Source organism: Eutrigla gurnardus (genome assembly GCF_963514095.1).
Source record: "Eutrigla gurnardus genome assembly, chromosome: 15".
Lineage (NCBI taxonomy): Eukaryota > Metazoa > Chordata > Actinopteri > Perciformes > Triglidae > Eutrigla > Eutrigla gurnardus.
The window spans coordinates 21,068,046-21,085,362 of record NC_139938.1 but is presented as its reverse complement, the minus strand read 5'-3'; the positions used below and the strand labels follow the sequence as shown (position 1 = coordinate 21,085,362).

The 17,317-nt window shown below is 42.8% G+C and overlaps 1 protein-coding gene across 1 annotated transcript; it reads left to right on the top strand.

Moving 5' to 3' along the window:
- Positions 1-8,400: 8,400 nt before the first annotated feature.
- LOC311025346 (odorant receptor 131-2-like) lies at positions 8,401-9,210 on the top strand (the record flags this gene model as incomplete). Its single annotated transcript, XM_084028197.1, has 1 exon — positions 8,401-9,210. The coding sequence occupies one exon, from the start codon at positions 8,401-8,403 to the stop codon at positions 9,208-9,210; it is 810 nt and encodes a 269-aa protein (XP_083884323.1).
- Positions 9,211-17,317: the final 8,107 nt, after the last annotated feature.

The following is a 17,317-nucleotide window of genomic DNA, read 5'->3' as shown; positions in this document are numbered from 1 at the left end:
CCAGTCATTATGATTCTTCTCAAGGTCACAGGTAATGCCGAACAGAAAATCTTTAATACCTTAATAGACTTTTCCTCATACACTGATCACATAAACCACAAGGATGCAATCAGACTGAACCCCATAAGTAAAGAAATAACTCTTTTCGTCTATGGCGTGGGTGGAATGAAGATTCATGTGGAGACAGTGTTTTCTAAAGTTCAGAGTGAACACTCCCAAGAGCACTCTCAAGTCATACCAACTGGTGTGTTATAGACCGGACTGCATTGCAAATGTCAACAATTGTGTGACCGCAAAACAATTGCAGAAATTCTTTCCAGACATACTGCTTGACGAACATTTACACACGATTAAACACCTGATTCCCTACAATACAACAAACAGATTTTGGTCAGTATCATCGTCGTCCTCCAGAATTATGTGCTGAATTATAGGCTGAATTGTGAATAATAGGCTGTGTGCTGTGTTCTGTACATGATTGTGCTCCATCTCAACATTAGGTTACAAACTTAAGGTTGCCAAATTCAAACATGAAGCTTACTGCTTTTCCACTTCAGCTTGTCAGCAAAGTCCATCAGGTTACCATATTCACAAAAATGTTATTGTGGAAATGCTCAAATTATTCACTTTATTTGTCTAGGTGCACATGTGGGAATTGTGCAACAATGCCTTCAAACACTGAAAATGTATGCTGCATGGTGTTGGGACCTAACCGTTAGGACTACACAATGCGGCCTACAAAGCCTACACAATGCGGCCAGACAATGGGACAAAGGAGATAAAAAACTACAACCACCATTTCAGTGTCACCTCCACCTGGTCGTGAGATCTGACGTCACACAACTGGTGCCCTATTGGCTGGCAACTGCATGGGACTCCAGGGGGTCCCCCGGACCAGCTGTGAGCTATAAATCCCGGCGTCACCAGAAGAACCTCCTCTCTCCAAAGTAACTTGCGTTACACCAGGAGGTGAACATTACGTCTGCAACGTTTTCCTTTGTCCTAGGCCGCAGTCTTTCCCCCAAACTCGCTGGACGAGCAACAGACTGTTTTACCCCTCTTTTTCTCTACTCGTTTTATTTTTCTTTTGTTTATCATTTTGGATCCCGAGGAGACCACCGCGACAGCGCGACTCTCCCGTTCCCCGCGGTAAGAAGAAAAACTTTCTTCGTCCCAGCTGCCAGCAGAACGGATAACTCGACCCGTCTTTGTCTGAAATCAGCTGACTAAATCGCCGAGCCCCGCGATTCATCATTTCCCTGCAGAAGGAAGAATAACTAACGGTTTTCTTCAACCAATTGGATCCGGCGCTGAACGAGCGCCCACGAACTACTGTCCGTTGCCGGCGTCAAGGAACGCCATCACCGCACGGGACGAAACCCTCACATCGACGCATCTCACATCGACAAAAGTAAGAGGCTATTTGTCTGGGCAGAAGCAGAGATTCGATAGTGTAGGACATGCTTGTAATTCTTGTTAATGTGTTTTAAGTTCTGATCGCGGACCGCCGAGTCCGTTGGTTCATGTGCTGCTGTATGTGAATGCTGATCGTGTACCCACGCAGCTGGGTTGATTTCTGTAACAGTGTTTCCGACTAACCTCCGCCATATTCGCAAGCTCAGAAAGCCTCTACTATCAGTTAAAAGACCGGTCTCGCGGAATAAACGCCAGTTCATTCACGCGCGCCCGGGTGATAGCGGCACGGCTTCTGTGCCTCAGAATATCGCTCGCGCATTCTCTCTCTCTTTGTTTGTGTCCCGCTAACACACACACACACGTGTCCTAAGCCAGCTGTTCCCGGCGGACGCTAGGGACATAGCTACATCTGGTGGCTACATACGGCTATCTCTCTCTCTCTCTCGCTACTCCATCGGACGTCAGTGGCTCCGCCCCTGAACGCTGCGAGGAATAGCTCCACCTCTCTCTCTCTCTCGCTACCCCATCGGACATCAGTGGCTCCGCCCCTGAACGCTGTGAGGAATAGCTCCATCTGGTGGCCGCACATAGCCATCTCTCCCTCTCTCTCTCTCTCTCTCGACACGCACGCACACGCACGCACGCACACACATACGCACACACTCCACGTGTGTCTCTCCTTCTGTTTAGCTTAGTTTTGTATGTTAGGTAGTTAGGTAATAAGGCTTTGTTAATTGCAGTGTTATTGATTGTGATCATTATTACTGATTTTAATAAATCTTATTATATTATAGCTAGCGGTCTCTTGTGCTTGTTGTGTATATGTCACTGGATAACAGCAGGTTGTGAAGGCTAGTGCTTGAATTTCACGCCCTTCTTAATTGTTCGATTGTTTTTATGCTTCCATGCCAATGATCACGATGATTGTTATCTTTTCCCTGATCCCAGGGTGGTGCCCCGTTTATTCATGATTATATCATGATAATATATTAAAAATAATTATTAATACCGATAATCATATTGATATTGATAGTTAACTGTTGATAACCAAATCTGCTCCTGCTACAACCCCAACAATGGAGACACCACAGGTAATGTTATTGTTTGTTACACCAAGTTGTCTGATTAGATTATTATTCACATAACATGATGATAACCATGATTCACACTTGGGTACAAGATGGATGCAGCAGCTGGAGGAAAAGGTTGCATACATGGTGGAACATTCTGGGTTGGAACCTGTCTGCCTGAATGTCTTCTCACTCCAAAATGTACTCAGTATATCGCTGACTATGGTGCTTTACACATAAGGGGAAAACAGCAGTAAGTTGTTTGTTTATGAATTGTGTTTATAAAAATGAATATCTCTAAGTAAGACATTATACAGTGTTCCTGACTATAATTGAGTAATATAAGATAAGACACATTTTAAAATTACTGTAAAGACTTTATTGTCAATCAATCAGTAGTTGAAGTTTACAGTTTGGTCACAATTTGAAAATTGACTGGAAGTCACACAAAGAGACACGAGACGATCCGATCAATTAAAAATAAAATACCACGATTGAAAATGTGATCATATTTGTGTATCTAAACAGAGTATCCATCCATCCATCCATCCATCCATTTTCTACCGCTTATCCTGTATTCAGGGTCGCGGTCTAAACAGAGTAGAGAGATGAAAACAAACAAACAAAATGAAAAAAATAACAACAGCTGAGCAGAGGGGCTTGTCAACCGTCGCAGAGAAATACTTGTCTGGTCTGCGCAGGGGGGCAGCGGCTGCTCGCTCACTGCTGCTACTGCTCACTTTAATTCAGTGTTGTTTTGAAATGTCATCTTAGTGACAACATGCACAAAAAGGCACTTTATTTGTTTTAAAATATTGTAGTGGCATAATGTACAAAAACAGCACTTCAATTTTGTGTTTTGAAATGCCATGTGAGTTACAGCATGCACAAAAGTGCACTAATTTCTTGTTTTGAAATGTTGTCTCTGTGACAGTTTTGCAAAAAACGTGCACTTTCTGTTTTGAAATGACAATTTTATGTTTGTGTCACTCACTGTTTAATAAATACAGTTTTGTTAACTTTGACTTAGTTGTGATTTCCCCTTTTTTGCATGAAAGTTTAAAATTAGCATATATTAATGCAGTATGAACAAGAATATTTTAATGTAGACATATAGAATCATCATACTGGTGTGATTGCATGCATCAAAGTGTTAATTCAAGGCTGAGGAAAAATATCGAGATATATATCGTGTATCATGACATGGCCTAAAAATATTGCGGTATTAATAAAAGGCCATATCGCCCAGCCCTAGAGGCACAGATAAATGTCTTCATGAGTAGAATGTGACTGAATATCACGTCCATGTTTTACATTTAAAGAAATTTAGCCTAAAGGAGATTTGTGAGCTGGTGCTAGGGCTTCCTTGGGCAGAGGGTACGAGTCATGATTCTAGCCCATGTGGTACTTCGTATCCGCAGGGTGTTTCCAGATGCAGATAGCATAGATATTTATTGAGATATTAAGTCATTCAGTTTTCTTTAGTTGAGGATGCAAACATTATCTTTACCTCTTTACTCAAGGGACCACTTGCTACTCTTGCGAGGGTCCTGGAGGGGACCTGGGACTATGTCCATCCAGTCTACATGTATGTTGTGGAATAATAATAATAATAATAATAAGATGACAAAAATAAAAAGTCCAAAAACTCAGGGAGACCACAGGGGCAAAAACACTATCAAAAAACAAAGACCCGTGGACAAAACTCACAAACAATAATCCAGACAAAGACCAGGACATAGGCAGGACAGATCAGGTGGTGGACACACCCAGGATAAAACAGACGACTGAGAAAGATAGAACAGAAACAGATAGACCAAAAACACCAGGGCTGATAAGGTCGACGACAGACAGGTGTGGAAACACAAGGGCAGGCTATGGTGATAGGAGAGAACGAGAGGCAAGGCTGACGAGACAATGAGACACAGCTGCGAGACGAAAAATGAGGGAAACTAAAACCGGAAGCAAAGCATGTGACAACACGAGACAGAAGGAGTACAAAATAAAACAGGAAACCAACACTACAAAAACCCACAGTCATGACATAGACAAGACAAGAAAAATGTGTGACAACACAAGACAGAATGACTGCAAAAAAAACCCAGAAACCAAAACATCAAAAACACACAGTCATGACACCCCGGAAGATTTTGAGAGAGATGCTGTGGGAGTATGGGGTGAGGGTGTCACTTCTTAGGGCCATCCAATCTCTGTACTCCCAAAGCAAGAGCGGTGTGCGTGTACCCAGCAGTAAGTCGAACTTACCCTCCAGTGGGGATTGGCCTCCGCCAAGGCTTCGCTTCATCACCAATCCTATTTGTGATAGTCATGGACAAGATATTGAGGCGTAGTCAGAAGGAGGAGGGTTTGCAGTACAGTATGCTGCAGATCTCATCACTACTTTTTGCAGATGATGTGGTCCTGCTGGCATCATTGGTTTGTGACCTCCAGCACTCACTGGATCGGTTCGCAGCCGAATGTGAAGTGGTCCGGATGAGGATCAGCACCTCTAAATCTGATGCCAAGGTTCTCAGCCGAAAACCAATGAACTGCCTGCTCCGGGTAGGGAATTAGTCCTTACCCCAAGTGAAGGAGTTCAAGTACCTCATGTTCTTGTTCGTGAGTGAGGGGACAATGGAACGTGAGATTGGCCAGACAATTGGAGCAGCGGGAGCGGTATTTGCTGTACCGTCACCATTGTGACGAAAAGAGAGCTGAGCCGGAAGGCAAAGCTAATGATCTACCAGTCAATCTTCGTTCCTACCCTCACCTATGGTCATGAGAGATGGGTCACGACTGAAAGAACTAGATCGCGGGTACATGCGGCCAAAACGAGTTTCCTGAGGAGGGTGGCTGACGTCTCCCTTAGAGATAGGGTGCTCCTTTGCATCAAAAGGAGACAGCTGAGGTGGTACAGGGACAACCAGCTGGGGGAGGCCATGATGAAGACACAGGACCAGTGTTGGGCAAGTTACTTCAAAAGCGTAATGCATTATTTATTACTTGTTACTGTCATTTCAAAGTAATTAGTTACATTACAATATTACTGTCTTTGAATTGTAAGGCATTACACTACTTTTACATTACTTTTGCATTACTTTTCGCCAAAATAAAAGGAAATATGGATTTTTTTGTTCTCAATAGATCTTCTTGTGTTCAATGCAGCTCATTACACAGCAGGATGTGATGTGTTTCGCTTCAAAATAAAAGAACGAAAAACGGAAAATGACTCGTATCCCGTTATTCGTAAAAACGGAAAACGAGAAACGGAAAACGACTCGTTAACTGATATTAGATATTGTGTTCATGAACGGGATTCAGGGATGAAATAACAGTGCCATTTTTCATTCCAGATTTGCCGTATGACTTTTTTAATGACCCTGAAGGCGCTGTGTTATGTTGCGAAATTACCTGAATCGGAGCCTCCGGCTTCGCCGCCGCCCCTCAGCTGTTGATCCTCGGTGTGCCGGGTCGGCTGCGCTCTGACTGACCGGGAGCCGCTCCGTGTCCAGCTCATGGAGCCTGCTAAGAACAGCGATGAATTAACATAGTGTAGCGTTACACGGACCGGCTTTCACACTTTTGGCAAATTTGTATAAAAACAACACACCAATTGATTTCGGGTTTAAAATGCATTGTAACGCGTGTTACTGAGAATTGTACCGAGTAAAATATTACCATTTTTTTTTTTCTAATGCCTTACATTACCGCGTTACAGCAAAACGTAATGCATTACAGTAATGCATTACTTTTGTAACGCGTTACTCCCAACACTGCACAGGACTAGGTGGAGTGATTATGGGCCCTAGTTTCGTGGCGCAGCGCAGGGCGGCGCAGGGTGGCGGAGCCGGCGTAATGCAAGTTTCGACCCGCGCAGCCTTGCGCACGGTCAGTTTGGCAGTTTGGTGGATCGCTGCGCCAAGATGGGTGTGGCGGCGCAGCAGGGGGAGGCGTCACAGATTCAGCTTGGCGTAGCGGAAGTTTCGTGGCAAAAAGCCTCGCCGAGACTGCACTGAAAGCTCGCCAGCTCCAACCTGGTCTACTCTCGGCGCAAGGCGTAAATAAAGTCCATTCATTCAATGCGAATCACAGCTGGCGGAGTGGAAGTTTGGCTGACGGCGCGCAGTGCGCACACGTCACCGAGGCCTCACAGGCAGGTTTCCACAGTTCCAGGCACATTTAAATGCAATAAATAATCACAACAAACACTATTTAATGCAACTAATTGAATCAACACGTGAATTTATATCTATATAGATTGTCCCGTCAAATCTGACGTCAGATCAAAGGCGGATGGCACGCGTAACGGAAACTCAGCCTCTCGGACCAAAACATCTCCCTCTCTCTCTCCTGTTTTTTATAATATCGGCATTGTTATTATTATGATACGCATGCACAGCGCGTGATGCGCGAGGTGGGAGCGGCGGCGCTGCTTCTGTCATCGGGTTGTCAAGTGACGGATCTTGCACTGAACCTCCCCTAACGCATTAAAGGTGAGGAGAGGATCTCATTTGATTGGTGAAGATCTGAATCGGCTGTATTAATTCCAGTCCACGCCTCGTCTCCTCCTCGTCTCCCACTCACGCCTTCTTCTCCTCCCTCTTTCCCACTTGCGCGGGTGGGCGAGACGGGAGGTGTGCCTGCGCGAACCTGCGCGGTGCACGAAACTTGCAAAGTCCAGGCGGACACACCCCGTCGGCGTGGCGCAGGTGCGCTGAATGCTGACTGCGCCTGGTCTACAAAACTAGGGCCCTATATCTCCAGACTGGCCTTGAAACGCCTTGAGATGCCCCGGTCAGAGTTTGCTTATGTGGCCCGGGAAAGGGAAGTTTGGGGTCCCTTGCTGGAGCTGTTGCCCCCGCGACCAAACCCTGGATCAAGCGGTTGACGATGATTGATTTTTTAAGATTGAGCAAAACATGTTTGTAAATATAAAATGCATATCTTGAAATGATTGTCTGCTTATAAACGTAACTAAACCATACAATTAGAACATTCATTACTGTAGTCCCGATTGACATTTTTGATAGGAACAAAATAATCTTCTTGATAATTAAAATGCATAAAAGACATTAGAGAACAAAACGTTTCCAATGATGAAAGAGAGTGCTTAAAATAAAATGTGTAACTTGATTTCTCTATCATATTTAAACCCAAAATTTTTCCTGAGGCCATATGTATTCACACTGTTCTAATTGGAGCTTCCATTTGTTTAAAAATTATACGTTTTCGTAGACAAAATGTATTACATTAAAAAAAAGAAGTACGAACCAAAAAATCCTTTTTTTCCAAATCAGAAAAACACTCGTCATGTTCACAAACCAAAATATGATGACATGGACTAGCGTATAGAGAAATAACTTTGAAACGATTACATCATCCATTACTGTTTTTCACAGATCCAGTTGCCAAGTTTATGTGTGATGATATCACGTGAAGTGGGTGTGAGGATTGATTTCTTAAAATGCATGTGATGCCAGACAAACCCTGCAGACCAGTTCTGCTCACATGGAGTCAGGCACGGCAGCCAACATGCCAACCATCATCGGGGAAACGCATTTGGATAACTTTCTGTTTTGCATGTGAACTCAATAGACATCACTGCCTAAACAATGGGGTTTTTACTTTTCTGATAGGGCAAGTTGTGTAAGATAATTTTGTTTCTGTGTTATACTTGAATAACAAGGATCCAATAGAGTTGGAAGGACTTCAATGCTATTTAAGGTTACTTGAATGTAGATAGAAAATACCCATCTCGATTTCAAGTGGCATAATTGGCTGAATTATGTTGTATGAAACTTCATCTCAAATGAACATCACTTTTGAACAGCAGAAACGGGGAATACTGGAAATGATGTTGTTTTCTGCTCCAATTACAGTGCCATGCTGTGTGTTTCTCTTAATTAACGGGATTATGTTATTCACTTTGAGGAGTAAATTGGTGTTTTGTGAGACCTCCCGTTACATTCTTCTGTTTAACCTCCTTTTTGCAGACACCATGCAGATGGCACTGAGCCAATTACTTTACCTACTGTCTGCTTGTAGAATAACACTGACATATCCAGTATGTGGTGTTCTTGCCATGCTTGCTGATCTCACAAATGTAATCTCCCCTCTAACACTGGTGGTGATGTCTCTGGAGAGATATGTGGCCGTGTGCTACCCACTGAGACATGCTAGCATCATTACCATCAGAAACACAGCAGTGGCTATTATTGTGATTTGGGCATGCAGCTCACTTAATATACTCATACAAGTTCTTCTACTGTTAGATTATCCATTTCAAGACATGGCGAGTCTGCAGATGAAAGAATTTTGTGCCAAGGAAAGAATACAGCTTGGTCGATTGTCAGATGATTATGACAAGGTGTACAATTCTATTGTGTTTGTATCAGCTAGTGTGGCAGTCACTTCCTCTTTTGTTGCTGTGATGATAGCAGCCAGGTCAGCCTCCACAGACAAAGCTTCAGCTTGTAAGGCTCGTAACACACTGCTGCTGCATTTGTTGCAGCTGGCCCTCAGTCTCTGTTCAACTATACACAACCCCTTGGTTACTGCCATCACAAGAAACACTGACAGGTTATCAATGTTACGAATCCACAGTATTCTTTATGTGTGCATCATCCTTTTCCCCAGATGTCTAACCGCTCTCATCTACGGCATCAGAGACCAGACCATCAGATCCCTCCTCATATACCATCTATGTTGTCGACTAAAACTGTAGGTCTCATTCTAGGCCACATTGAATCATTGAAACATACTCTGTACACATGTACTGTATTGATTTGGGACACAGGTCAAAAACTTAACATTTTAAATATAGAATATGACTAAAATAATTTATTTGATGTCCATTTATTTAAAGTCGATATGGGTTTTGAATTAATAATTAAAAATAAAATAAATGTGGTCTCATCTTGCAACAGTACTTCATATTCTTCCTGCATTATTTATGATGTCAACATAATACATTGAAGTTAACTTTATTACCTTAACCTTTGTGTCGTGTTCGTTTCCTGTTTTAACTGCTCTTACATTAACACAAAAAACACTGATCATCACCAAATTTGATTTTACACCCCTTTAAGCTGTTAACAATGTCTCAGACTACTGGTTTACATGAATAACTGCAGTGAATATTGAAATTGTACACTTTATTCCAAAATTTGCATGTACTGTAAAAAAAATCAAAAAATCAAAACAGAGACCAAATTCACAAAACATCAGAACATCAGCATAAACACATCATCCATGTGTGTGTGTGTGTGGGGTGTGTGTGTGTGTGTGTGTCTTCACACACAGGATTGGCATTTTGCAATCAGGTCGGAATGCGCCTTGCAAACGTAGGCAAGGTCGGAAAGGTTGTGAAGTTCTGTCATCCAATCGGATAACTTGTGAGTGGACATGAAACTGTTGCAGGGACATAGTTGACCAGAATATAGGCCTCCCTGACTCCACATCCCACAGACTCATTGTTGGACCGATATACTCGTACTAAAATCAACAGACCCATGTAGGCTTGGATGTCCAATGTGTTGATGTGTTCATATGTATGACTATGTTACAACATAGCAACGATTGCTTACAGCTAAACAGCAGCCCGTTGCCAAAACAATGCAAGTCTCGCGCAAGAGTACTGAGTAGTTGCAATGGCGTATGGCAGGGGTGTCCAAAGTTTTTTTAGTGAGGGCCAAATACAGAAAAATAAACAAAGGGCCGGGCCACACACTAGAGGTGACATATTTACACATGAATACTGTGTGTATTTCTAACTCACCTATAATGTGAAGAACATTGCACTCAGTGGGAGCAGTGATGCTGTCCTTTGGATTGAAGGATGGCTGACATGTCAGGAGAAAGTTTGGTGGTTGAGACACGAAGGACTTCACAGAGATGGCTATCAGTCATTCTGGTTCTCAGTCTGCTTTTGTTCTGATTTAACAGAGAAAATGTTTGTTCACATATGTATGTTGAGCCGAACAGGCTCATCATTCTTTTTGCGTGGCGTCTCATCAGAGGAAACTTGGCATTATCCAAACTCTGATAGAAGTCAGGGAGGGAGAGAAGCTGATGTTGACTCTTCAGAGAATCATCACATTGCATTTCAATCAGTTCTAACTGCAGACTCTCTTCCACTTCTTCTGCATCCACCAGGAAGGGGGTCGAGAACAGCTTGATTTGTTTTTCAATGACAGAAAAATCTTGGAAACGCTGGTTGAATTCTGTCACGAGAGATGCAATCACAGACACATATTTCTCCTTTTTAGCAGAAAGGTCGGCCTTTGGAAAAGCAGAATTGATTTCGGACAGCGCAGGGAAGTGTGCAGCATTAAAGCTTCGTAGTTGTGTCTCAAACAGGCGGAGCTTTACACAGAAGGCTTTCATGTGCGCATACAGGTGTGGCACCAGCTGTTCTTTGCCTTGTAGGTTCTTGTTCAGTGTATTCAGATGATGAGTAAGATCAACTAAAAATGCCAGGCCTGCCAGCCACAGAGGGTCACTCAGTTCATGAAGAGGTCGGCCCTTGTCTTTCAAAAACTGGTCGATTTCTGATCTCAGCGAATAAAACCGCTGCAGCACAGAGCCGCGGCTGAGCCAGCGCACATCAGAGTGGTAGAGCACATCCCCGTATTCAGCATCCACATCAGATAGGAAAGCTTGAAATTCTCTGTGGTACAGTCCTCTAGCTCGAATTATGTTGACAGTTTTTACAACAGTGTTCATCACATCACCCAGCTGGACAGTCTTGGCACACAGTGCTTCTTGGTGGATTATACAGTGCATCCTAACAGCCTCACCTCCGCTCTCTTTTACCTTTGCGCACACCATCGATGCCATTCCTTTGCGCTCGCCCGTCATGGCCGGAGCTCCATCCGTTGTTACTCCACAGAGCTTGTCCCATTGAAGTCCCATCTTTTCAACTGCCTCTGACACAGCTTCAAAAATATCTCTACCCGTCGTTGTGCCTTTTAGACTCATCATATCAAGCAGCTCCTCCGTACAGCAAAAATTATCATCTACTCCCCGCAAAAAAATTAACAGCTGCGCGGTGTCTGTGGCATCTGTGCTCTCATCGCATGCTATTGAGTAGAAATCAAAAGCACAAGCTTTGTCTCTCAGCTGAAGTTTCAAGTTAGCTGACAAGTCCTCGATTCTCCGCACCACTGTATTTCTGGATAAGCTCACGTTGTTGAAATCCTGCACTTTTTCCGGGCACATTATTTCTGTGACTTTGATGAGGCACTGCTTTATGAAATCACCGTCTGAGAACGGTTTGCCGTGCTGGGCAATAAGTTTAGCGACTTCATAGCTTGCTGTTGTGGCGTTTTCCTGTATTTTGTTAGCACGAAAAAAAAACTGTTGTTGAGCTTGCAGGCTAGCTGCCATTTGCTTGACTTTCTGTGTTCGTTCGGCACCGGTGTACGATGTGTAGCTCTGATGCTTGGTCTCATAGTGCCGACGGACATTATACTCTTTCATCACAGAAATATCTTCATTGCAAATCAAACAGACACACTTTCCGTTGATTTCTTTGAAGAAATATTCATTTTCCCACCGTGTTTGAAATCTTCTACACTCACTTGCTATTTTGCGTTTCTTCGGTGCTGCCATTTCTGGTGACTCGCGGTAAAAGTTTTTCTTTGCTTAATTTTGCTTAGTGGAGAAGCACCGTTTCCGTGGCTGGCTCCATCTAGTGTTGAAACTGAGAAGTGCAACAGAGTTGAGCTCAAGCTTCTTGTGCGGGCCATATTCAATTATATTTTCAGAATTTGCTGCGGGCCAATAAAAACTGGACCGCAGGCCGCAGTTGGCCCGCGGGCCGTAGTTTGGACACCCCTGGCGTATGGGATCGGTTGACTCAAACCTGCCGAGAATCTTGATGAGCCTACGAGACTTGCAATGTTAGAGTATTCAGACTCGGGCTGTGTTCGAAATGCCATACTAACGTCCTACTCGTACTAAAATGTGACGTATATTTGAGTATGTAGTGCGTCTACATACAATGGTATGTGAATTGTGTACGTGAGAAATGCCGGGATGTATACTGCATTGCAGCGGACCTTGCTAGATCTACTCAACTTCCCCAAAATGCATCGCGGCTCGTCTGACTTCTGAAACTTTTTAGATAATGGCGGACGAATGCTGTGATTCTGGCGACAGCTCGACACAAACTGCGTACACATGTAAGTATAACCTAACACGATTTTTATGTTTTCAGCTGACTTTTAAATCATATTGATAATGAACGTTACTTTAGTGTTGTTGGAATTGTACGATAACGTTACAAATCGAAGGTCCTGCTAGCCGGCTAGCTTACTGACGGTAATTTACCACATAGGTTAGCGAGCGTAGCGGCAAATGTGTAGTTTTTTGCGACGTTAACTAAGAAGATAGTGCTCATCTTAAACCGTGGTTACATATTTACTAATTATAATTTTCTTTTAATAACGCGGTGCATCGTTGTTCGTTAAAGGGACGGATGAAAACACAGAGTGCCTCATTTGTTGGAGGGAACAAGGAGAAGTTCACCAGCAGGAGGAATGCTGCAGTAAAAGGCTTCATGTAAGAACATGTATTTTAATGTTGTAATTCTCATATGCAGGGCTCCGTTTAAATTCTGCTGTTGCATATTTAGCTTCTCAATGATATAAGGTTGAACACCAGCATATATAGATGGGAGATATACTGCTCTCCTGAGATGTCTACCTGAAACGTTTCTGTTTCAACTTGCTAATCTTCATACAGGATGTTTATTAAAGAACATGGGATGGAGGGAAGGTGGAGCAGAAATACAAGGTGAGTTGGAAGCAGTTTAAAGTGTTGAACACTACAGCATAAAAGAAAAAAGATGAAGTTATCTTTCTTATAAATAACCAGTCAAAGTCAGTGCTTGGTAATATCTACAATGTATTAAAACATCAGAGTCCATTAAGATGATCCCATGTTGTAAAGTATTACAGTACATATTATAATATATGACTAGTGGTGAATAGTTGATCTAAACAATGATTATGAGAAGTGTTTGTATATGTTGTTTGTATGAACTGAAGGTGTCAGCCCTGAGGGAGGAGAGGTCACTGCTGTAAACTGGAAGTGTTTGTTGTCATGGATGAGGTGATGGAGCAAAGACCTGCTATTACCCCACTACACCCCATCTCCTCAGCCATGATGCCAACCACTGCAGCAGGGTCTCTCCTCCAGAGCAGGAGGGAAATATACCTGCAGGCCATAAGAGGAAACATGAGTCAACAATAATATATATTCAGATATTTATTATTAGATTTATACAGAACATCAGATATAATCGTAAAACATTTAACAGGAAACATTTGTAAAAGCTTATACTGTGTGGTATTACCTATAAACTGCACTACTGATAAACAAAAATAAAACCTCAACAATAATCATGTTCCTGCAACACAGGGATCTGGACATTTGGAGCAGACGCTGCAGCTACGAGCCTCTGAGGATGTCCCAGGACTGCTGGAGGCTCTGAGGATGTCCCAGGACTGCTGGAGCCTCTGAGGATATCCCAGGACTGCTGGAGCCTCTGAGGATATCCCAGGACTGCTGGAGCCTCTGAGGATGTCCCAGGACTGCTGGAGCCTCAGAGGATGTCCCGGGACTGCTGGAGCCTCTGAGGATAACCCAGGACTGCTGGAGCCTCAGAGGATATCCTGGGACTGCTGGAGCCTCTGAGGATGTCCCAGGACTGCTGGAGGCTCTGAGGATGTCCCAGGACTGCTGGAGCCTCTGAGGATATCCCAGGACTGCTGGAGCCTCTGAGGATATCCCGGGACTGCTGGAGCCTCTGAGGATGTCCCAGGACTGCTGGAGCCTCTGAGGATATCCCAGGACTGCTGGAGCCTCTGAGGATGTCCCAGGACTGCTGGAGCCTCTGAAGATGTCCCAGGACTGCTGGAGTGGCTCGTTGGCTTCGTCGCCATCACAACCGTGGAACTATGGACATGGAACCCATATGTTCTTTTAGCAATGCAGTGGACGAGGTTCTCCATGGAATGCCTTGAAAGACGGAGGTCCTTCCTTAAATCCTGTTACCCAAAGTAGAGGCCCAGCGGGGGAACATGAGGATTGACCTGCAGTACGGCCCTCTGGTACCAACCTGTAACAGAAAACATGAGATATTACATTTATTCTGAATGTTTTCCTATTCATTTGTTGATAAACTACTCATTTCTTCTTATCGTTCACGTATTGCAACCTGTAGAAATAACATGGATTATTTGTCTAATAAATGATTCACTAATAGCCCACTACTTGTTTTTTTATCCCACCAAACTCATCCATGATATTATTAAATGACTTATATTAGCCTACATGTCTGTTGATTTTGTTTATGCATGCATATGCATGTCTATTGATGATCAAATAATAAAGGAACTTATTTAAACCAGATAAGTCATATTACTTACTTCAGAGTGATGAAATGTTCCTCCTCCGTCGGGCCGATTGCCTCCGTCGTCTCCGTGGTGAAAGTGCTGGTGTCCCACGGTCAGAGGTATAAAGGCTCATTTATGCTCTACGCTAGACACTAGGGGTGTCTAGTCTCTAATCTTTGGGTTCACTTCGATTCGATTCGATTAACGATACAGTAGTTGGCGATTCGATTCAAGGACAATTTCTTTTTTTTGTAACGATTCGATTCGATTCCGTAAACCACGATTCGATTGAGTAACTTGTAACCGAAATTCTATATCCATGAAATAAACATGCAATAATGCGAGTGAGACTATTTGTATTCTTCTGAAATGTGAAAAAATAACATATTTATTCTATAAAAAAGTAAACCTGCATAATATTTTATGCTAAATACAAAAATGTAATTAAAATATGCTCAGTTATTTTTTTAACATTTTCAGTAGACTACATGCTGGCAGGGGAGAGAGTTGCGATTAATCCGATTAAATGCATTTATATCGATTATTGGTGAAGCCAAAATGATTAATTCTATTTATTTATTGTAGCAGATCGATTTAGTAGAATCTATAGGACTGACAATCGATTCATTGGTTAATCGAATAAATCGTTACACCTCTACTAGACACGCATACGGACGGAGCCTTCTGTCTGTTCTCTGCGTACATTTCGTCCGTATTTCTGTCCGTATCCTGCAAGCTTGCGGATGCGTACCGATACGGACCAAACGTTGCAGATCCAACGGAAATCGTGGGGGCAGTGTCGGGCATTGTACACAGAAAGTGCCGTGAATAGCATACACAAATTAAAAAACGTTTTAAAAATGACTGATCCCTGACGCGAGGAAGTGAATGGTGACCGCTAGTCGCTCAGCCGGTGTCACCGGTGAATTGTGCGAGTTCCCATGTTTAATGTGAGCAGCCACCCGGCGAAGCCAGTTGTCGAAAGCCCCGACGGACATCCTGATATACTGAAAATGACATTCGTCGTCAATTTCTCTCATCAATAAAACCAATGACTGGAAGTCTCCGTCCACACTCGGGATGTATTCAGTGGTCTCACAGACCACCGCCGTCTACAACGCTGCCTGCGATTTTGCCTCCCTCTCAATAGATGCAGGATCGTTATCTCCTCCATTGTCCAGTCGCCATGTTTGTTGTTGTGATAAACTTATTTTTTTTAAACTTTATTGGAGTAACGTTTTAATGTGAACGACGCCCTCTAGAGGATGTTTTGCCCAACGTCCATTCCAACATAGAGGACGCATGAAAGCATGCAGGCAGGCAGCGACGTTTAAAACGTTGATAACGCACGTCTCTATTTACGCACGAAATGGAAGCATAAATGAGCCTTAATACGATCTATGAACGGACAATTAATGATCGATAAAAGCTGCTTAATAGTCACGATTGATGGTGAGTGAAAGCAGCTACTCAGGTAAGATGAAGAGTGGGAAAGCGTGGGAGCGCACATATATAATAAACTAGAAAACATTTGACAATGGTAGTTTGACTTAATAAATATTTAGAAATATTTAATGAAGTGTAATAGTAATCATGCTTTCTATTTTGATAAGTAATTTCCATTAAACGGGAGCTAGAACTGCTAACGTAATCGATTCCGTTAAGTGAGAGAAGATGAGGATGAGACGTCAATAAAGTTAAAAAGAAAATGTAGTATGAGATGTTATACTTCCATGTGAACAGTCTGAGGGTAACAGCATACTCAAACGTTCATTTAGTAGGCAGTATGCAGTACATACACGTTGAGTGTGTAGTAGGCAGTACGTTAGTATTGCATTTCGAATACACGCACCATCACCTGCGTTTGTGGCCATGGCCGACCTGGGTGGGTGTCACATGACCAATGGAGCGTAACGTGATTGGCTGAACATTGGCTGAATTGAGACAGGGATAGATTGCTTCTCCCTGGTGACCCGGATGTTGAGTGTGGTTCTTTTTACAGTGAATTTTTTGACGTTGAATTTTTTTAGACTGAATTTTTTGACATTGAATTTTTTTAGACTGAATTTCTTTTAGGAATTGAATTTTTTTTACACTGAATTTTTTTGAGATGTTGATTTTTTTCATACTGATTTTTTTTCAGTGCTAGAAATTTGATGGTTTTTAAACTTCAATGTCTGATTTTGATACTAAAAAATGTCAATCATAGAAATTCATAGTCAAACTGATGGCACAGAATTACTTCCATACTCGTGTCATATCCACAAATGAAAATATGATGACATGGACTAGGGTATAGAGAAATAACTTTGAAACCATTACATCACCCATTACTGTTTTTCACAGATCCAGTTGCCATGTTTATGTGTGATGATATCACGTGAAGTGGGTGTGAGGGTTGATTTCTTAAAATGCATCTGACAAACCCTG